The 21,520-nt window shown below is 47.1% G+C and overlaps 1 protein-coding gene across 7 annotated transcripts in view; it reads left to right on the forward strand.

The window, feature by feature from the left end:
- The window catches only part of CFAP65 (cilia and flagella associated protein 65), a 42,177-nt gene extending 22,655 nt beyond the window's left edge, over positions 1-19,522 (forward strand). For 3 of the 7 annotated variants that reach the window (XM_027879106.1, XM_027879097.1, XM_027879115.1), the window contains 20 exons: positions 409-633; positions 896-1,048; positions 2,320-2,485; positions 3,045-3,173; positions 3,708-3,933; positions 4,829-4,957; positions 5,258-5,434; positions 6,121-6,187; positions 10,015-10,125; positions 10,887-11,078; positions 11,829-11,987; positions 13,287-13,430; positions 13,868-13,984; positions 14,563-14,700; positions 15,187-15,252; positions 16,059-16,273; positions 16,649-16,798; positions 17,309-17,590; positions 18,245-18,382; positions 19,136-19,522. In XM_027879106.1, coding sequence (XP_027734907.1) covers positions 409-633; positions 896-1,048; positions 2,320-2,485; positions 3,045-3,173; positions 3,708-3,933; positions 4,829-4,957; positions 5,258-5,434; positions 6,121-6,187; positions 10,015-10,125; positions 10,887-11,078; positions 11,829-11,987; positions 13,287-13,430; positions 13,868-13,984; positions 14,563-14,700; positions 15,187-15,252; positions 16,059-16,273; positions 16,649-16,798; positions 17,309-17,590; positions 18,245-18,382; positions 19,136-19,178 — 3,027 coding nt within the window. In that variant the 3' untranslated portion in view covers positions 19,179-19,522. Of the gene's footprint in view, positions 1-408; positions 634-895; positions 1,049-2,319; positions 2,486-3,044; positions 3,174-3,707; positions 3,934-4,828; positions 4,958-5,257; positions 5,435-6,120; positions 6,188-10,014; positions 10,126-10,886; positions 11,079-11,828; positions 11,988-13,286; positions 13,431-13,867; positions 13,985-14,562; positions 14,701-15,186; positions 15,253-16,058; positions 16,274-16,648; positions 16,799-17,308; positions 17,591-18,244; positions 18,383-18,945 lie in introns of all 7 variants that reach the window. The other 4 variants (XR_003570681.1, XM_027879079.1, XM_027879067.1 and 1 more) reach the window with 4 other exon arrangements.
- The last annotated feature ends 1,998 nt before the right edge of the window (positions 19,523-21,520 follow it).

Below are 21,520 nucleotides of genomic sequence, written 5' to 3' on the forward strand. Positions count from 1 at the left end.
GGGGAAGTGGAAGATGGTGAGCAAAGTTTTGTTCCTTTGTAGCCTTCCCTTTTCACAGTGATTTGCACTGTGATGCCTATTTAAGTTCCTAATGGTTAGTTGGGATTTCTCTCTTTGGAAATAGGAATGAAAGAATATTTTCAACATTTAATATGGGATCAGCACTGTATAAGGAAGGTGTTTGTGGTGCTAAACATCCTGTAGCCCTTGTTCCCTTGCATTTCCATCTGCTGGAATGTACTCTATTATGCTCAGGGCCTTACTTCACAGCACAACCTAAGGGACTTCTCTCTCCTTCAAATCCTGTTTGTTCTTACTTCTTGGAAGGAGCAACATCTTTCCAAGGTCCCTCCAGAGGTAGCTGAATCTTCTAGGTAATGTCTGTTACCTTTCCCCTTAATCCCACAGGAGATTTCTCTCCAGAGTTGTGGGGAGTCCCTTCTTTTGCTGTTAGAAGGTGAAGGAAATTTATACTTCAAGCCTCTCTATATAGGGACCTCCTCTACACGAATGTACACCATAAAAAACTGCACAAGGCTACCCATGATTTTCACATGGAAGATACATCAGTCTGACAGTAAGATCCTTTCTGTCAGCCCCACTACAGGGATCCTCCAGCCCTATGAAGCCATGGTAAGTTCAAGGTCTACCAAAGCTGTACTTTGCTCTCTACAATACAGCCACAGCCTGACTTTGAATGTGCATTCCCAATATGAGTCTTTGACATGGATGAAGGTGGTGGATGATTGAAGTGAGAGTGTCTCCAGAGTTGCCTATAAAAATTAGGTTAGCTGTAATGGAGGAAGGGACTGTGCACTGAATGCAACTGTTGAGGTGTTTGGGTTTGTATCTGGTCTGGAGCTCCTGTGAGCACTCTCTCCTCTTTTGATTGCAGGCTCAGGCATGGACTTTTACTCCAGATGAGGAGACCAAGTATCTGCTGCGAGCTATGGTGTTTGTGAGGTGGAAAATCCCAGAGCCTGTGTCTCCCAAAAGTGTCTGTTACACCTTACGGGTTGTTGGAGAGGGGGCACTGGGTACCATCAGGGTAAGGAACTGGGGCCCACTGGGTAGTAGGAAGGGTACTAAGGTGGGATGGGGGTCTTGGACTTCCCCTTTTTGCACAATCTGTAGAGGAGGCAATCAGTAAGGATTCACAGCAAAATTCACTGACGCTGCTTTCAGTGTAGAAAACAGAATTAATTCTAGTGGCCTAATGGCAACAGCGTGTTGTAAATGTCCTGCCAGTTCAAATGTGACCTTCCCAAATCCTCTGGGATTGCTCTCAAATCCTCTGTTCCAGATGAAACCAAGCAAGCCGTTTGGCTCCTTGGGAATCATGGTTCTCTCCTCTCATTCTGTCTGCTCTCATCTATTTGTTCTGCTGTTAGTCTGATTTTTAAGTGCAGTGGACCTTTTGAAGAGGTATAGCCAGCACACATCCACCTGGCTTTCCTCCTATTATCTGCAGATCAGTGCAGCCACTTTCATTTTCAGTCAGGCTTCTTAAGCAACCAGAGGTAAATAAAATAATACTTTGTAAGTCATTGCCCCATGTCAGCCATGTTGGGCAGATGGGTGATAATGTGTTAGAGGTACCTAGTCACTATAAATTTTATGTGAGTGTACAACTAGCCAAAAGAGAGGGGGACTCAATGAAGTCACGCAGGGGCCAGCAAACATCTCTCAGCCCTTGACCCAAGTGCAGCTGGCCAGCTAGTCTCCTCAGAGCCCTACATATACTACATCCTACTCAGCAAGCAGCCTAAATAACGGTAGGAGAAAGCATTTACAGAAAGGATTGAGCCCCTTGCAGGCCCATTACAATGCCTTAACTGTGCTCCAACTACCAGAAAGGAGGTTGTAGCCAGATGGGTGTTGGTTTCTTCTCCCAAGTAACAAGCAATAAGGCAAGAGCAAATGGCCTCAAAGTGCACCTGGAGAAGTTTAGATCGGATATTGGGAAAAATTTATTCACAAAAAGGGTTGTCACTGGAACGGCCTTCCAGGGAAGTGGTTAAGTCACCATTCCTGGTATTTAAAAGATGTGTAGATGTGGCACTTGGGGACATGATTTAGTGATGATCTTGGCAGTATGAGGCAATGGTTGGATTTGATGATCTTGAAGACCTTTCCCAACCTTAATGATTCCATGATTTTATCTCCCAGGGCATGCCAGCTCCTACACAAAGTAGGGAGCCCTTTGCACTGCACTGCACGTGCCAAGGGATCAGCATCTGGGGAGATAAGTGGTGGCTACACTCAACCACTATGCTTGACTTGTAATAGTGACCTTAGCATGGTGGGTTTGTATTCCAGGCACAAAAGAGGTACCTGGACCTTGGAAATATTCTGGTTGGTGATCTGCAAAGCTGCAACATTGTACTGCTAAATGATGGGATCTGTTCTCTGAATTACATCCTCAGTGTGGAACAACTTGTCACTGGGCCCTGTGACCCTGAGGAGGTTCGCAGTGATCCACTAGGTACTGTAAAGGAGTTAGCATGGGATGGGGCCTTAGCTTTTACCTCTTTTCTCCAAAATCAATCTAACATGAACTCAGAGGTTGGTCTGCTTGCTGGCTAGCTTGCATTGATTATCTCAAATCTTAAGGTGTCTACTTCTTTGTGTAGGAGATGACTCTTCTATCTTGCTGGAAAAAGCATAACCCAGAGCCTGACAACTGAAGTTGGACAATCTGGATCTTGAAATAAGATGCAATTTCCCAGCAGAGAAAAAAGTTAAATAAAGTAACTTCCCAAAAGAAATGTTGGAGTGCAACCCTTAGCTGCCTTTTTAGAGGACTTTTTAGAGCAGTTCCCTGTTTTTTGCTGGCCAAAGGCAGGCTGGGTGCTCCCAATGAACTGCTTGCAGTTGTAGCCTGGGAATCTCAGCTTCAACACCTGAAGCTGATCCGAACAATTAGAAAAGAGGTGGCCGCGGTTTGAGTGCATGTAGGCTTAGGAATCTGTGTTCTGAACACACGTGTGGTCTAAGAGAGACCAGTGATGCCACAAGCTTATACCATTGCTTTTCTCCTACAGCTCTACAGTTGGACCACTCCAGAGGGACAATCCCTGCAAGATCAAAAGCTTTTGTTGGAATAACAGTAAGGCCAGCCCGTCGGATGCATTACACCTGGTCAATCAAATATGCTCTTTGTACCCCCACAGGTGAGATGGATGTTTCGGGATGTTCAGAAGTGGGGAACGGCATTTGTAAAGGAAGAGACTGGCTAGACCAAGAGTTTTCAGCTTTTCCACTTCCCAAATGAAGTTTCCACTTCACTTGGGAAGTGGAAAATAGCAATGTCACATGAATGGTACGGAGAAGACAAGATATAAACAACTGTTTGTCATTTTTCAGTGTGAAAACAAGGCACACTTCATAAAATGACTAGGCTGTAGGCTTAAATCAAAAAAGGTTTTTTTCACATAGTGCAGAACTAAATTATGTAAATACACAGTTGAAAAAAATCACATTCATAGTCTTTTGGTGATCCCTAAATGCACAGCAAGGTACAATTAGAAGTCAGTGGTCTGGAGGCTTTGAGAAGCTGCCAAAGTAAAGACCATTTACAAGTCCCTTTCTTTCTTTCTTTCTCTGGTCTTGGTAGGACCTCTTTGCCCTTTGCTGCAGACAAAAGGACCAGGCAGCTTCTCCTTAATGGTGCATGACTACTTTTTGGTGTTTCTTTCTCTCCCAAGCTACAGATCATGTAAGCACAAAAGAGGAGCAGCAGCCCCTCTGCTGCATTATAGCAACAGGCATCTACCCAACTTTGTGCATCACAGATGCCTGTTCAGCGGGAAGTGCCAACAATATCAGCAAGTTGCACCTCTGGAGGCTCTTCTCCTTGGAAACACTGAATGAATACTTGGAGCGAGACCCGACTCCTGGTGAACTCACCTACAGAGTTCCCACAAAGCACAGGTAAGATGAGGAAACAGCTCAGAGGATCTTTGAGTCTCTTGCACGAGCCAGACAGAGATGCTGTGGCCGTTGGCATGTGTTGCAGCTCATCCTAGCTGCTACAGGCATTTGCTCACCTCCCCTTCTCTGTTTACCCACCCTTAAAAGAAGCCACCAAAACAAAGAATAATTTAATTGCAATGAGCCTCTAAAAGTCTCTGGTCTAAACCCTTGCTCAAAGCAGGGACATATAGGTCAGGTTGCCCAGGGCCTTGTTCAGTACAGCGCTGAACATCTCTGAGGACGAAGAAACCACAGTTAGTCTGAGCACCTGTTTAGCCACTTCCATGGTAAAAACTTTTTTCCTGGTATCTCATCAGATAATCTTGTGCAGTTGCTGTCCCTGAGCCCTTGCTTCGTAAGTCTGAACATACCCAGGTCTCTTAGTCTGTCCTTGTAAGTAATCATAGAATGGTTTGGGTTGGAAGGGGCCTTAAAGGTCATCTATTTCCAGTCCCCCTGCCATAGACAAGGACACCTTCCACTAGACCAAGTTGCTCAGAGCCCCATTCAGCCTGGCCAATGTGCTCCAGCTCTCAGCCATCTTGGTGGCCCTCCACTGGACCTGCTCCAGTATGTCAGTGACTTTGTTGTACTGGGGAGCTGAAGAAAGACTTCAGCTAAGCAGGACTCTCTTATGCAACTCACTCTCATTAGGCATATACGAAAGATATTTTTGCAGGAAGTCAGAAGGCCTGCCTTGTGCCCAGCATCTCTTCTTCCAAAAGCACTAAGAGTGTAAGGTCAAATAAGAATTATAAGGAAAAAATCCAGTGTAGAATCACCTTCCCCTGTTATGCCCTGCTTACCCTTCCTCCTGTTTCAATTTAATCTCTTCTTTCTCTGCTGCAACCAGCACGTGCTTGATCCCTCCAGTGTATACCCCTCTTCTGCTGGATTTCAACTTTGGGTCTGCCCCTGTAGGCTCAGAGCCTGCCCTTGTGATGCTTCTGCTGGAGAACAAGGGTGTGATGCCCGTGGACTGGTAAGCAGTGCTTGCTGGAGCTCAGCCTTCTTTTTTGGGTCTGTTTGGGTGTCTGGAAGTGCTCACAGGGCCATGAGATGTTTGCAAATTAATAGGGTGTGGTTTGTGGGTGCAGCCTGTGTTATGGAGCTGCAACTGACATCTGTTTGGTGGGTCTGGGTGGGGAAGCAAGCAGAGAGCAGCAGAGACCTGATGAAATGTGATGTGTCCCCCAGCTAAGCCCAGGTAGACTGAATGTGCTGACCATGGGCCTGGGGAAGTTTCATGTCCTTGTTGCTGATCAGCTGATTGGTTCCCTAGGGCCTTCTTGTTTCCTTCTGATCAGAAGATGGACATGGAGCTTTGGGCAGAAGATATTGAGTTTAGCCCTCAGGAGCTGCACCAGATGAGAATTCAGGATAACCAGCTCTTCAGTGTTTCCCCAAAGTCAGGAACACTTCTTCCAGGACAGGAGAAATCTGTCCAGCTCTCACACAGGTGACAATGACAATTATCTGTACTTCAGAGCCTCTTGCTGTGTGCCAGAACAGCACATGCCATCAGTCCCCTGTGTTTCCATGCCCAGTCCTTTCCATTCACATGTCCCTTACTCAGCAGAGAATGACCAAATAAAATTTCCTGAGCATGTCCAGGTTTTGGACTCCATAGAGTTTTTCTTCCCCAGGGGAATGTTTTAATGTCCTTTAACACTGCAGTGCAAAAGGCATTCAGTGTGACATGCTGGGGACACTCATCTGCCTTGATCTGACAGTTGAGGAGATGAACAAGATGCTGCACTTCCTGTGATTTCGATTATGCAGTTATAGTCATATTTTTGTCCTCAGATAGAGCTGCTAGCCCTTGTGTGCCTGTATGAAGGAAAGTGAATACCTTCCTTTTCACAGCAGACCGTATTTGAGAAGCACTGGTATTTTGTTGGCCTATAAACTTGGGTTCCTAAATAGGTGTATGACTAAAATCAACACTGTATCGCGCATTCCCGCCCAAACACAAATGTTCTCCCCCCACCACCTCCCATCCCCGCCTCCCCGGGGATCTTATGCAACAGTGACTCTTTAGCTGGGAACTGAATTGTCTCTAATGTTCCGTGTGACCCTGATTCTATCACCCTGGGCACAAGGTTGGTTTCTAATGTTTTTGTCTCTCTCCTCTTTCACTCCTAGACATGATTTCATTGGCACTGATCGCCTCCCTGTCCTGCTGAAGGTTTCCTATGGCCATGAGATTCTGGTAAGATAGCAGGTGTCACTTCCTTCCATTTGCAGAGCAACAACAGGTAGGAACTAATTTAAGAGGTGTTTTCCCCAGAAGCTGCATGGTGTACAGGGACTGTGGCGTTCCCCTGGAATTTACACTAGCCAGGCAGTAACAGAGGGCCAAGCAGAGACATAAAATGAACATTCTGACAAACTTGTGATTCCAACATCCCCAGAAGTGTGCAGTGCACTGACAAAATGGCCCTTGGATGTCGCATCTGCTAGTTTTCTCCGAAAGGACTATTATTTATTATTAACCTTTGTACTTTATTAGTGGTGTTAGTGCAGAATTGCTTCTTCCTTAAAGGGAACTCCAAGTCCAAAACAGCCTCCCCAGGTTTTACAGTCCCTGCATGTTTTCCACACTCTAGTATAACTCATGGCCAGGATTTCTGTGCATGCTTCCCCTCATTTCATCTGCTTCACCATAAGTTTTTCCATGCATTGTTTCTGGAGTTCAGATTTGCAGCCCATCCTACTTATATGCAGCTTTCCTGAATCTTTCCATCTCACCGACTCTTCTAAGCATTTCAAACCCCCCTGGAATGTTCTTTTCTCCAAAAATACCACCTGCACTGACTGCAGTTTGAGGAAGCACAGAGTGGCAGAGCATCCTCCAGTTCTGGAGGTACAGAAGTAGCTGCCTCCCCAAGCCCAGAAGGTACTCCCTGGATTCCTTTGTCCACCCACTTATTTCTCCTGCCAATGATAGAGGAGGTTCTTACTCATTCTTCCTGCTTCATTGCTTCCTAAAGCATCCCAGAGCTGATCTAGGGTGTGTTTTTCCTGAGCATTTCCTCAGGCTTGGAACTAATTTCTCTCTCTCCCCCTCTCTCAAACTGTCAGTTAGAGTCAAATTCACCTTGTGCTCTGCCAGGCACAGCTCATGCCCGGCTGAGCCTTCCTGTCTGTCTCTGAAGTTTCCTATGAGGCCATTGTGTTCACATATCTCTTTTATTTTTCTTTTCTTTCAGGACTGTTGTCAGCTGAAAATCCAACCCTTTGACCAAGCTGTTCAAACAGCGGCTTAACTGTGCCTTCCCTCAAAGCCCTTGGACAGGCTCCCTGTGCTCTGCCTGCCTGGCACAATCCTGGGAGTGACTGTGAGCATTTCACCAGCTGGCCAGTGAGGGAATAGGCTTTGGAGCATCAGAAGCCTATAGGGCATGCATCCCCTCTTGCCACATAGCCAGTGGCTTTGATGGCTACCAGAGGCCAGCACTCTGCCTCATGCTGTCACTGCAGAGGGGGCTGAGAAAGCATAGGAGGCCCTGAGGATGAAAAGATTCCTGAGTGCATTTGAGCTCTGGCAATAGAAGTTGCAGAGAGCAGTCCAGAGACATGGAGCAGTGCAGGTAGCTGTGACCTGTAGTGACGCAGTGCCAGTACTGAACTACTGATATCAGAAAGTAAGAGTGGAAGAGGCTCCTCCTCCTGCAGAGAGGGCAGCTGAGGGGCTGAGCACAGTGTGCCTTCTTTCCTTTCACTCATGAAGTACACAGAGCTGGCAGACCCCATGGCAGAGACTATCCTAAGGGTGCTCACATGCCAGGGTAAAGCAAATCCTCACTTGGGAATCTGGTGAAATGTGTAGAATATAGGCTAACCTTGAGGGAAGCAAATGCTGTAATGTCACCCCCTATGTTAAGCTGTGGAAATTTCAGAAAGCAACAATAAGCAGAGGACAAGACCATTGGGCTGAGGTATTGCTTGGTTATTCTGTCAAATTCCAAATTGCTTGGCTTTGGAGCAGTGTTGTTAGTCAGCTGCAAGCCAATGTCTGGTTTTGGGGAGGGGTCTAAATTCACTTCTGTTATTATTCTACCCCTGTGGATAGATTTTAACGTCCCTCTCTGTTTCCCCAACAGAGCTTGTCTACTGCACTTTCACGAGAAGCTCCCACTCCATTACTCCTTCCCATTCAGTTGCCTATTTCAGTCCTGTGATGACTGGATTTATAGGTGCTCTGAAGAACCCAAGCTGATTTTCCATTGGCATTTTCTTCTGGCTAAAAGAGGACACTCCTCTGGGACTTGTGTGTTACTCAATTCCTTGTGCAGTGGGGTAACGGCCTCCCACTACCTAATGCTCTCACAGGCTGTCCTTTGCCCCATTGCCTGTACGAGTGCAGCTGTGACCTTGTTCTCAGAGCTCTGGGGTTGTTTGGCCAGGCAGAATCTGCAGCTCTTGGCAGTTTTAGTAGGAAAAGCCCAGCCAGCTCTAGGTGTTGCAGGATGAGGTAGGCTGGTTTGCAGAACTCCCTGGAGAGAAGGGGTGGAGAAGGAGAATCCCTGAGCACACAGGTTTCAACAGCTGGAAATGTTTGCACTTCACTTCTTAGCTGTTAATTAGGTATTGTGAGATGATGTCACCTGCAGCACATGTTTTCCAGGCAGCTCTCCTCCCTGGGGAATTTGGCATCCCTTTATGCTCTAAGTTTTCATGGTGGGATGAAGTCTATGCACTCTGGAAGGAGACTTGATTGCATCAGGTCTTCACGTTTCTCCATTTATCTCCCTTTTAACTGATAGTCCTCTAAAATGTCACATCCTGTCTCGAATGGAAACTAATGACAGTTTTTCCTGGGCATTTGTGATCTCTTGGAATCCAAGGTGCTTTTTTGACTGAAAGAATATAAATGTGTGTTTCACTCACAAAGCTCACAAAGTTTCCTGTCCCTTTTACCCTTGAAGTTTGAAAGTGTCAGCTTTTGTCCTGCTCCCATTTTCATTTCATCTGGCATATTGTGGCTCTCAGGAGGCTGAATGCTCATGTAGTTCTTTGAAAAGATCCCATGAGGGACCTTGTTAGCATTGTATATCTAGTCCTCTCTGCTTCCTCACTTAGCTTATGGAACTGAACCAGAATGGGTTGTTTTGAAGGAACTGTCATTCCCTGCTCCTTTTTTAAGCAGCTGATACACTATCTCCTCCAGGTGTCTATCTAAGGCATCCACCTGCCATTGCAAACATCCTCTCTGTTTTCTGCACAGGCACTTGGAAAATAGCTGTGCTTCAGGTTTAACTTACTGTGAATTGCAGCAACTCAGCTCCCATTGGCCCATGCAGAGACCATTACTAACTCTGTGACTGCTTTGCAGCCTCTACCCCAAGGCAGACAGCTCAAAGGGGCTTTGGGGTGATCCTGCAGGAAATCGTGCATCATGACTCTCATCTTCAGCCTGATTGCAGTTTTCTCAAAATGCAGGATCCTGAGTGAATGTAGAATCTTGTCTACGAAATACCTCTGTAAATCTCTCCGTGTTGCTTGGAGTGCCTGATGGCTACTTTGCTGACAAAATACTGTTGGTCATTATTTAAACACATAAAGTTCAGCTGGGATCTTCTTGCAGCTTTTGGACTGTTAAACACATTCATGGAGCGGATGTCCTCTGGAGTGAGGACATCCAGATGGTCCTTTCCAAGAGGAGGCCATTACTTACCCAAAATCGTGTCTTTCAAAAGGGTTTGGCTGTCACAGCTGAACAGTCTTCTACATATAGCCTAGACACTAATTCACGGAGAATTTCCACCATGCACTTGCACAGAGAAGCACTGATGCTGGTGTCTGACAGAGCAGAGACAAAAGAATGTTCTTTCTGAAACAAGAGGAGAATCTTTTGTTTCAGTTGAGTAGGTTCTCCATTTCCTTGATTTTTTTTTTTTAGGACCTGCTATCCTGGTATTACCAGTTTAAGTCTGTAACTGGGTTGCCTTCAGCTTACTAAGTACTTCAGAATCCTTGTGTTAGTGATGGGTGCAAGGCCCTGTGAGAAAGTGACTGCATTTCTTTCCATTGTAGCTGACTTTCATTGGAGTGACAGTGGAACATGACCAGCGATACGTTCATTTTGCATCCACTAAGCACCTTTTCACACCCATTGCCATTGGAGGCTCCCGCCCCCCTATACAGGTGAGCATCTTGGAGCCAAACCCAGCAGCAAGTATAGGGAAGGAGCTAGTGCTACTGTGTCCCAAGGACAGGCAGTGCCTGAGGCAATTCTAAGGAAATGGAATGGCCTCCACAGGAAAGCATTACAGCAGGACTTTGAGACTAGTCCTAGGCAGAGTCTGGAAATGATAGCAGGGAAAGTACTTCTCACCATCTCCAGTTTGACAGGATTTGGTGTTCACTCTAGTCAGAATGCTTATGGGGCATGTTGGGCTGTTCCTTTATTCTCTTGCATTGTCTCTGAGTGAAAACTTGCCTACCTGCTCCAGGTACTCTGAAAATAAATTCTCATTAGTTTTTTGGTTAATTAAACTTCCTTAAACACTTACTCAGCAGAAAAGCAGCTTTGAATCTGTTCTGCCTAATTTACTTGGGAAATTATTATGTCTGAATTGAATTAAGATCACTCTAATATGAGTGGTTTTGCATTTTAAATAATCTGCTTTACAGTGATCCCTTTAGCTAATTTGTACTAATGTGAATTTGCAAGGCACCATTCGGAGAGATACAGTAGTTATCAATGTACATGTGTGGTGATAAACTTTTAGCACAGTTTCCTATCAGAGCCTCAGTGATAAATCTTGACACTATAAGGTCTCCTCACTCTTAGGAGACAAGCTGACTAATTAATTATTAATGGTTATCAGAGTCCTCTGGGGAAGTGTTAACTAGTTTAACTCGTACATGGTATAATAAGTACAGCTCTTTCTGACTCACTTCAGATTTATGAACTCTACAATGGTGGCTCCATGCCTGTGATGTTTGAGGTTCAGCTGGACAACCTTATGAAGATACAGGAGGAGAATTTTCAGCATCCTGTGTTTGTCTGCCTAACTCCTAGAGGAGAAATCCCCCCTGGCAAAACAGGCCACATTGAGTGGGTCTTCTCTCCACTGGAAGCTAAAACGTACTCGGTAAGATCCTCCTCATGACTACCAGAAACGGTTTCTTTCTGTTGACTAAAAATTCTTTGGGTTTCTTACTGATGGTTGGCCCATGTCATGCTACAGCTGAACTGAGCTCCATTCCTCCAAGACACAGAGTCTTGAGAACAAGTGAGTGGCTGGTCTGATCAAGAAATGGAGCAGATAAATTGTTATAAGATTATTCTTCCCAAGAACAGATTTCTTCCACAACCACAGTCATCCCAGTCTATATTTTTCAAGGGTCAAACAGTAACTGGGAATATCAACAGTATTTGTTCAGATTTGTGGTTCACTGTTGGCCCACAAAAACTCCCACCAACGAGACTGAAGTCAGTGTCTTTTACCATTGCAGCACATGCTGCTGCAGACCTCTGGAAACAGCCTTCCCAAAGGCCTCTGTCCTGGGCTGCAGCAAACAGGCAGGGCCAGAGGTGGAGCACTACTTATTGCCTCACTCTGTGGTAGATGCATGGAAAAATAAATAAATTTAATTTTAAAACTCTGACTTTTGCTCCAAGAGGGAGTCTCTGCCCATCTCATGCTGCAACTGGCTAATTGACTACTTTAACAGCTTTCCTGGGCTAGCAGGAAAGGTCAAGGCCTGAAAAAGAGACTAGATTTCTCTTCCTCCATGCATATGGTGTATTTTAGACCAATCCATTAGCAAATATGCTAGCTTATTGCACATCTCTTTCAAAAATTACTCTGGACTTAAAACTCTTATCTTGTCCAAGGCAGGTTGATGTTCCCATCCACATCCTGGGGGGTGAATCAGCCCTGATCACTTTCCAGGGAGTAGGCTACAATCCAAATGCTGTAGGAGAGGCTACCACATCCAGCGAAGCTTTGTCTCCTTCAATCTTTTCAGGTCCTAACAAGCTAATTGTGTCTGGACAGGTAAGTCCAAGTGTGTGATATGACCAATATGATCAGTCCAGAAATGTGTGAGAGAGACTGAAATATGCAAGTGGTTCAATCTAACAGTAGCCTGTGTTGCAGGAGAGTTCATTTGCCACGAGACTGAACAAGACATTTCTCTTCCAGCAGGTCATCTAGAGCCTAACTCATAAAAGCTAAATGGTGCCTTCCTTCCAACTTGCTGCTTCCATAGTCATTAAAACCAAAAAGAGTTTAGGGTTTGTTCGTGTACCAAATTTTCTCTTAGAAGTTACCCCTATGACAGCTGCCTTTCTCATTTGCAGCTACAATAACTTTTTCTTTGGTAATTCATTTACAAAAAGACCATCATAATCCTACATACCCTGTCAGGGCTTGGGTCTCGCTGTTTCGCAGCCAAACTCAGATGATTCATAACCTGAACGCTGACTGCAGGATGATCACTAATTCAGGCACATCCCGAGGAATGCACTTGTTTGACCTGCCGCTGGCTCAGCAGGAGCTTGTGTGGCCTGGCTAGAGCTGGCCTGCCAGCCTGGACAGTCTGTTGTTAAACTCACCCCCAGATCCCAGCACAGTGAATCAGCATTAAACAGCATCAACAGAGGCATTCTGCAGGCAGGTAAAGAATCCGTCCATGTGACATTAGCATGCCTTCCTTGAATCCCAGCCACAGCTCTGTATGTTCTTTGGTTTCTGTTGGGCAATTATGTTCCTGGATACAGCAAAGAGAAGTTGGTTAAAAACCTCTCTCAGGCTGCCAATGAAGATGCCATGGCACAAGGCTCTGTTGTCTGAAACCAAGTAATTATTTTCTATCTTCAATGATTAGTGTACTTAATTAGAGTTTGTATTGGGCCTGGAGAATAGGACAAACTAGTATCATATTAGTACCAAGGTGCACTAGGGAGCAATTTACCAAAAATTTCATTCAGGTTGATGAGGATTTTGCACAAGCACGTGCCTTGCGTGTTTGTCGGCTCAGGTGGGAAAAGGCCTGGGTTGCAAGTGCTGCAGAGAGAATCTAGGTGTTACTGGTCCTCTGTGCTCCTGAGATCCTCTCTGGTCCAGCAGCAGTGTTATGTCCTATTCATTGCTTACTCAATCCCACTGCAACAGGGCTGTCCTCTTGTGCTAAAGTCATTGTAACCAGAGCAAAGATGGGAGAAATATAACACTCCCTTAAGTTGTTATGGTAAAGGCAACTGGTGAATATTATCTATGAATTGCTGGATAAATTAGATAGGACAGTGTGACTGCCCTTCCCCAGTGGCCACATCCTATTTTCCTTTCCTGCAGGTAGCCACATTGTCACACCACAGGATTTGCTTTGGAAATATCCCAGACTGCACCAAAGCCAGTCGACTTGTCTTTCTTAACAATATCTCGGAGAGCAAGGCTGTTGTGTTTGCCTGGCAGATAAGCCCCTGTAAAGACAAGAGGGTGAGTCTTCTTTGCTCTACAGCTTTCTTGCCCATGTCTATTGGGTTATGAAAAGTCACCTTACAACTCCATTTCCAGCAAGACACTGTTCTAAAGAATTGGTTTTTACTAGCTGATGAGAGGAAAAGGCAGAGAAAAGTGAGGGTTGGGAGAGGGGGGATAGACAGGAATTCAGAAGAGAAATCTAAAGACTTAAGTGAGGTTACACAAAGCTGGAACTACAGGATATGGCAACAAACCTCAGAACTCTGTCCACCAGCAAAGTCCATGGTCATTCTTTGAATGTATCAGCTGCATCTCTCTCATGTCACATACCCCTAAGAAAGACGTGTGTGTTTCCTGCAAAGAGAAGGCACATAGGAAGGTCCCAAGACCATGAAACAGCTTCTCTGGGGTGGGTTTGGTTTTGTTTTATTTTGTTTTCCCCCCCATCTCAGGTGTTGCAGATTGCTCCAGAGTCAGGAGTTGTGCAGCCTGGAGAGAGCATCCCCTGCTTCATCACACTGGGACCCACAGGGAGTCCCTCCTTGTGCAGCACAGATCTGGTGTGTGAGGTGAGACCCAAGAGGTACCTGTGTATTACCATTACCTGGGCATGTCATTGCAGTTCCCAAATGCCTGATCCCAGCAGACCACTGCCTGCTGCTTCCAGCTGAAGGAATCCTTCTTTGCTCTGCACTTCTCATTCCTGAAGGCACTTAGCTTCATCCTTCCTGATGCTTTAAGTATCTTTCTCTCTATGTGGCTCACTAGATGAGGTGTAACTGTGCAGCATGTGGCTTTGTGAGATGAAGTTATGGTTTGAATGAGAGTGGCTTTCAGTGGATGTCAAAGATTTAAAATCTGTAAAAAAACAAGTCTTGCTGCTTTAATATTAGTGGGGGCACAGACTTACAGTAGTCTCCCTCTGGACATTATCCAGGTTTTCCCTGGCAAGAGAGTATTTCCTCTCTGTATGAGTCTTATAATAGCACTGTTCTTTCCTCTTTCTTCCACTGGAATACATGGAAAGCAAGTGGGATTCTCTCTGGGACCTCCTGAAAAAGGAGAAATTGGTGACAAGCACGGAATTGAGCCAGCAACTGTGTTATTTGCAGCTCCCTGCTCCTTCCAGTCATGGTTTGTTTCATAGGTGTACATACAGGAGTCCCTGGTTCAGTATGAGAGGGACCTGCAGGAGTGGCAAAAGGAAAAGGAACGGCAGGCTGTGGAATTCACCATCACAGAGAAGGACCTTGGGACTAAGAGTAAGCCAATGCCACCTGCAGTGGTAAGTGCTCTCAAAACTTTACGCCAGCTTAGCTCAGCTCACAAACAGCAGACAGTGTCAATAGGAAATGTTCTTTAAAAAAATCTAGGCAAGTTGATAAGAGGATATGAGCCTCTGATCTGTTCAAGACCTCAAAGCTGATCTGTGGATCATGGAAAATGATATTGTGGTTTCTAGCCAAGAATTGCCTTACAAACTCTGAAATTGCTAGTCACCATCTGAAATTTGGAAGTACATGAGAAGCCTTAGGAGAAACAAAGCCAGCGGCTGTGGAAACCAGGGTTTGGATTTTTAACCATGAATAAACACTGGAGAGAAATGTGCAGTAAGAATGTACCCTGACTGAAGAATGGGAGGATGAGATCATTGACTCTCAGCTGGCACAAAGTAAAAAAAAAATTCTAGTCTTATTCTGCTCCATATCTTTCTTACATGGTAATTTCTCTTACTTTTTTTTTTAATATATGTATTTTATTTCATTTTTAGAGGTTGTCAGATTCTGCTGAGACAGAAAATCTTCCTGAATCCTCAGCTGTAATCAGGACATACAAGGTAAGTCAGGCCTGTCTTGCCAGTAGTAGAATCAAACTGATTGCTTTAGAAAAGAGGCAGATGCTGGATATCACAGCGTGGGAGTCTGGACAGAGAGTACAACAGGATTTGTAGCTTCAAGGCTTTGGGAGACAGACTGTTTGGAGGAGCCAGAAGAATTAGACTGTCTGGCTATGTTCTGTGGGCAGTAACTTTCCAGCTGAGGTGAATGGGAATTGAAACTGGAACCAAGTGTGTACTCATGACTAGAGAAAGGGGGAAAAGTTTCAAATAAGCAAAAAAGATGCATGCAGACAGGGCAATTGGTACCTGGACTGGCTTCTTGACTACTGCCCTAAGAAACTTCCTCCAAACTGACTGCTGGTAACGCAACCCCAGGTTGGCCCATGTTTTGTGGCTGGAGTCAGTTCCTGGTTTCCTTCCAGGTTGGGGGGCAATTTCCCCATTCATTCCATCCATGTACTCCACTTCTCATGCAGCACTCCTGGTGTGCTCAGAAGAGCAAAGATGATCTCCCAGAGTCCCGTGGTGGCAGACTGGAGTACAACAGCCCCATCTGGGGAGGCTCTGAAGACATGCTGACACTTGGGGCAGGCACACTAGGCAGTGAGGAGGGAAAGGACCTGATTTTCACCATGGCTGCTTGTGCCTGATAGCAATACTGTGGTGCTAAGATCATTTTGACACCAGGATCTGGTGGCTCTGGCTGCTGGGCTTTGAGTTCTTATGCCTGTGCTTAAATCTACACCAGCCTACCTGTGACCAAAGGAGCAACTATATACCTGCCATTTCTTTCTCTCCAACAGACATTACCCCCTATTAAAAGCCACCCTAAGCCCAGTCAGCCATCTGGACCCCTTGAGAGGAGGCTGCTCTTGGGCAAAGACACCAGCCGAGTGTGGGTCAAACCAGAACATCCCAAGCCCATGCTCTTACACCTTGATGTGTCTGCCAGGTCCCATGCTATTGAGGATTTTCTCAGAAACTTTGCTTTGGAGTTTCCCAAATACTTCTTGTCCCGGTAAGAGAGATAGTTTTTTGGATTGGCTTCCTCATCTGAGCCAGGGCTGCCCATGCTCTGGTATGCACTGAACTTGGAGCTCTGCTCTGCTCTTCTCCAGTGCCTCAGAATTGGGTAAGAGGTGCTCTGCTTTCCCCCACATTAGCTAACATGATATGTTATTCTCTCTCCCTTGAAGGGGCAGTACTGTCAGAGCTCAGTGCTCCTCTCTTATGACAGTGTCCTTGCTGCTGTCACAAATACAGCTGCTCCCACTCCTTGCCTGGTTCCATGCACTGCTCGCTGCTTGCCTGAATTGCTGCTGCTGTGCCAGGATGGTGCAGGTAGTTTGGTCCAGCAATGCTGCCACTAATGAAACAACTCCTTCTTTCCCAGCCCATTCAGCACCCAGCCCTCAGAGAGTGAGTTTGTGGATTGGAGTAGGTACAGAGACAGGATGGACATGGAGCCCAAAAGGATGTCTCTGGCCGCTGCTTCGAAACAGGAGTTGCAGATGGTGACTGACATACTCACAAGTGTCATCAGGTGCGTGTCACTTCACCGTCACCTGGTGTGGAGCCCCTGTCCTCCAGAGAATTCATGCAGCATGGCCAGCTCTCTGCTAATCCCAGAGGAATCTGTGCACTCTTATTGCACCATAACAGGGGATCCACCTGCCAAAGGACTATGAGCTCAGGAATCCTGGTGTGATAGCCAAAGGCAGGGTCTTGCTCCCCAACCAGGGACTGAGTCCGTCTCTCCATGGTTCCCAGAACTAGGGAACTCTGCCTGCTGTGATTGGAAATAGGCTGCATTGGAATACACCTATTTGGTTTGTCAGCTGCACAAATGTAAAGAATGAGGGCTGGGGAAGCAGAGGTAGTTTCATTAGTTCAGGCCATCTTGCTGCCACCTTGAGCCCCAGAAAGCAAGAAGGGACAGACTAAACACTGACATCAGTCAGGGTTTTCCTCTGATTTGTACCATCTTGTAATGATCCTGGGTCATACAGATAGCTGATTTGCTGGAACTTATTCTTTATTTTCCTTTTCCCAGAGGCCTCTTGGAGAATGCCCAGTTCCACGATGCAGTGAGAAGAAGCCAGGATCAGCCTATTCCATATTTCTCCCAGTTCCGGTCTGCAAAATCAGCAGAGCTCCACAACAGGAGACAGTGCTCCACAATCCCCTCCAGGGTCTCTGCTTCGTCAGATCTTTACCTTGGGAAGGATGGAGAGAAGAAAGAAATGAGTCAGGAAACCTCTCCCAGTGATTTGTTGCAGTGTTGGGAGATTTTTCACCACAAGCAGTTGAGTGAGAGGAAGGAGATGATAAGTAGGTGAGGAAGAGCTCACACATAAAAGGCAGGAGAGCCATGGCAGCACATTGCCTGGCCAGAAATCCATTTCTCCTTCAGCCCTACAGCATTTCTGCTGGGATGTTTTATGTTCTCTGAGTGGAAGTTGATGCTAGCCCACCCAGCCATCCTCTCCTGAGCGTGGTTTGTGGAGAGGGAAGGTTTGCTGTGTCTGGGGTTGGGCAGGGCCAGAATGCTGGTAGTGAGTGAGATCTGCTTTACACTCAGACAGTCCTGGCTGTATTAGACATGAGGGTGCAGTGTGTGCTTACTTCAACTTTTATTTTTACTGCAGTATTTCACCACCTTGCATTTGCTGTGGCTACTCCCTTGCACACTGCTATAGGTTACAAGCATATTCACAAATTCCAGCTACAGCACAGCTTGGAGGAAGAAATCAGCAAGATCATAGTCACTCAGCTCTATCTGAGGTCAGGGCCTGACACCAGCTGGTGACAGTGCTAGGACAAGGGTCAGCAACCCATTGCTCAAGTCTTTGGTTCATTGGCCTCAGTGCACAGGAAACAGTGTGTGCTCCACTGCTTTCCCTGATGATTCCTGGGAGGAGTCACAGCAAGTAGCCTGCCTTATCTCCTTTCTGATAGCTGTCCTCTGCCTGTACTTCTGTGCCTCTAGGCAGCCGGCTGTTGGGAACCTCGTGGAGCTGGTGCTGGAAAACACACTGCAGAATATCCTGATTGAAGCCAGTCGTGGGGAGGTGGTGCTGACAGCCCGGCCCAGGGTCATTGCTCTACCCCCCAGCCCTTCCCGAAGGTAGCAGAGTATATCTGTGTTCTGATGGGGTACAGGACCTGTCTTTAATATGTCAGGCTGAAGCACAGCCCATTTTTAGACCCTGTGGATTAGCTGAATCGCTGCCTATCAGTGCCAAGGCTGTCTGTGCAAAAGGGGAAATCCACTCTACTGCCCCTTCTTGACTTGTCCTGAACCACAGAGCAGAGGTGGTAATGGCACATCCTTTCTGTGGACCTGAGACCCTCATGCAGTTCTGGGCCATGGCCCTATGGGTGAACAGCTGTCCTGACACACTGGAGAGAGCCCAGCACAAGGACGGTCCCATGGGAAAAGGGGTCACGTAGCAGGCAGCACAGCCTCTGACAGCAGAAAGGGGGCAAAGCTTTTGTAGTCCAAGATGGTGTGGGATCCATTTAGGTTAAAGGAATGGCCATTGGTGGGAGAAGTAGATTTTGGGCTGAGGACAAAGCATGAAAGTTTGCCCCAGCTTGGACAGAATTGCAGGGAGATGGGATTGAGAGTTGATGGGAGAGGGTTGTTGGATGGAGATGTCATCACCAGAGCTGCAATTTCTTCTTCAGGATCACCAATCCAGCACCCCCACCCGCCAGAGCATAGTTGCTGGGCACTGTGCTGCTTGAGCTCTTCAAGCACATCAGCTCTCCATTCTTCATCCTGTGATGTCCAGAGCAACTCTGACCCTCCCAAACCATGCCCTGAGCTCAGCATACTGGCTGCCTCTGAGGAGGTATGTACTGATTATGTTCTCAGCTCCAATTTGAATCCTCTGACAACTCCACAGCAGAGTTCGTGACATCTCTCCTTTCTGTGGCTGGCCACATCATTGGAGAAGAACTCTGTGCTACAGGGAGCATACGGAAAACCTCTGTGACAATTAACACTTGTCCCAGTCTGTACCAGCTGGGAAAGGAGTGGAATCTGCTTTGAAATGTAGCTGAGGAAGGACTGACAGCTGGGCAATGAGGTGATAAGCCCCCTGCCGACATCAGTAGGACACAGGTTCTTAATCCTCCTCCCCTCCTTGCTCCAGTGGCTGCTGCAGATTCCCCTTACAGCAACCAGCCCAAGGAGGCAGCTGCAGCACCATCAGCACACTCAGCAGCCAAATAAAAGCAACTTGGCCTCTGGACACAGACACCGGTGTGTAACGTACATAATTCATGTGTCTGAGTTTGTGAGTGCCCTGGACAACGTCTTACCTTTTCAAACTGCAGGGCTGTCACCTGGGGAAGGGAATACTTTGAGCCTTGGCCTAGCTTGGGGGGGTCTGTCAGGCTGAAGTAGGTGTCACAGTGAAGGAGCGGGCTTGTCACAGCCGGGAGGTGGCAGTGTGAGTTGTGAGAAATTCCAGCAGCTGGTGCTGAGGCTGGTGCTGGGCCCCAGCTGCTGCTCCCAGGTAGAGGCTGCAGGATGGCTGTGCCAGGCAGTGGGGCTTAGTTTGCAGGATCTCCCCTCTTTTGCAACCCTGCTATGGTCTCTGCAACGCCGGACTCACACAGCTGCCCAGCTCTGGTGAGAATACAGCTGGTGTTTCCTTCCAATATCTCCTGCCCTGTTTTCCAGTGCCAGGACCCAGCCAAGACCAGAGCTGCATCTTCTTCCTTTGCAGCCCGAGAGAAGACTGCGCACAAGGAGCTGGAGAGGGCTCTGCTCAGCAGAGGGCAGATGCCTGCTGTGCCTGGTGATTCCGCAGCTCACCCAGCTTCACCCCACAAAGCTGCGCTTCGTGCAGGAGCCCTGTGTGCGTAACCGTTTCTAAGCCCCAGGGCCGAGCTGTTCCTGTTGTCAGAGGTACAGCAGAGGCACTGCCAGCTCCTGAGCTCAGCCTAAGTGCCTCGGGCCTTCACATGGGTACTGGATCTGTCTCGTGAGAAGTGCAGACCCTCTCTTCCCTCCCCAGCACTCTGGGTGCCAGGTCTCCTATGTCACAGCAGCCTTTCTGTCTTCCTCTGGGCTTTGGCTAGTGCTGACCAGGTAACAGGGAACCACTTCCTTCCTCCACAGCTCAAGGCAGCAATGGGGCCTGGCTGTTCAGTCCACTTGAGGTGATTCTGCTTGGTCGAGGCTCCTTACTAGGATTTGCTCGCTGCAGATTCTCCGTAGTCCTGTGACAAGCTTCCCAAGTGGATGACACAGGCGGGGACAGAAGACTCACTATTGCCTAAGGCAGGTTGAATCCAGCTGCCTGCAGGAGCCCAAGGGCAGCTCAGAGCAGTGGAGACAGGGTTGTCCTAGTTTGTCCATCCTCAGACCTCCTGAGTGATCTGATGCTCTCTGGGCTGCATCACTGTTAACTCCCCTGCCTGGAGGAGTTAATATGGGAAATGCTGTGAGTTAGTCTGCTGCAACACCAAAAAGTGAATGGATGGAGCCCAAATGCAGTCACATGTTCAGATAATGATTTTTTTTGTCATTAAAGCTCCTTTCCTTCCCATTCTTTTGTGCTGAACACAGCCTGGACTTGGAGGAAACAGAACTCACACTGTACTTGCCTGTTGGAGCACTATCAGAGGTAAATTCACTTCTCTGATAAGCATCACTCTAGTAGGAGAGAGCCCTAAGATGGTGCCTTAAGCAATGTGTGAGTCAGGAAGTGAGGTCTGAGAGCTTCCCACACCTCTGAGAGAAATTTTCCTTCATTTAGCTTTTTGCAGGGGCTGTGAGATGGTGGTGTGTCATCTCTGGTGCCTGTCAACCAGAACCCCTTTGCATACACTAAGCAAAGACAGTAGCAGATGTCACACTTTTTTTTCTTTTATCCTCATCCTAAAGTATAAATACACCAGGGACAGCCTCTTTCCCATGTTGGGGAAATTCCTGCTTCCTCTCTGCAGGCTAAGAACTAGACCCTCGCCCTGGTTTTGGAAAACACTTGTGACCAAGTCCCACAGCTGTCCCTTTGGCAAATGGAGACAGCATCACCCCCAGACACTGCTTGGGGTGAGCTCTGCAGAGTGGGCAACCTACAGCAATGGACTCACCCGGGGGGCTCCTCCCTCACTTGGATCTTGGGGGCAATGGTGAGGTGAAGAGTGGGCAAAGATGTGCAGAGCTGGCAGGGAGGGCTTTTCCCATAGCAAGAAGTGATAAACTGTGGGACTGCAGTAAAGCCAGACCCACAGCCCGCCTCAGCAC

The sequence above is a fragment of the Empidonax traillii genome, unplaced genomic scaffold, assembly GCF_003031625.1.
Source record: "Empidonax traillii isolate 1590-97213 ecotype Southwest subspecies unplaced genomic scaffold, ASM303162v1 scaffold5:size3517227, whole genome shotgun sequence".
In the NCBI taxonomy this organism is placed as follows: Eukaryota; Metazoa; Chordata; class Aves; order Passeriformes; family Tyrannidae; genus Empidonax; species Empidonax traillii.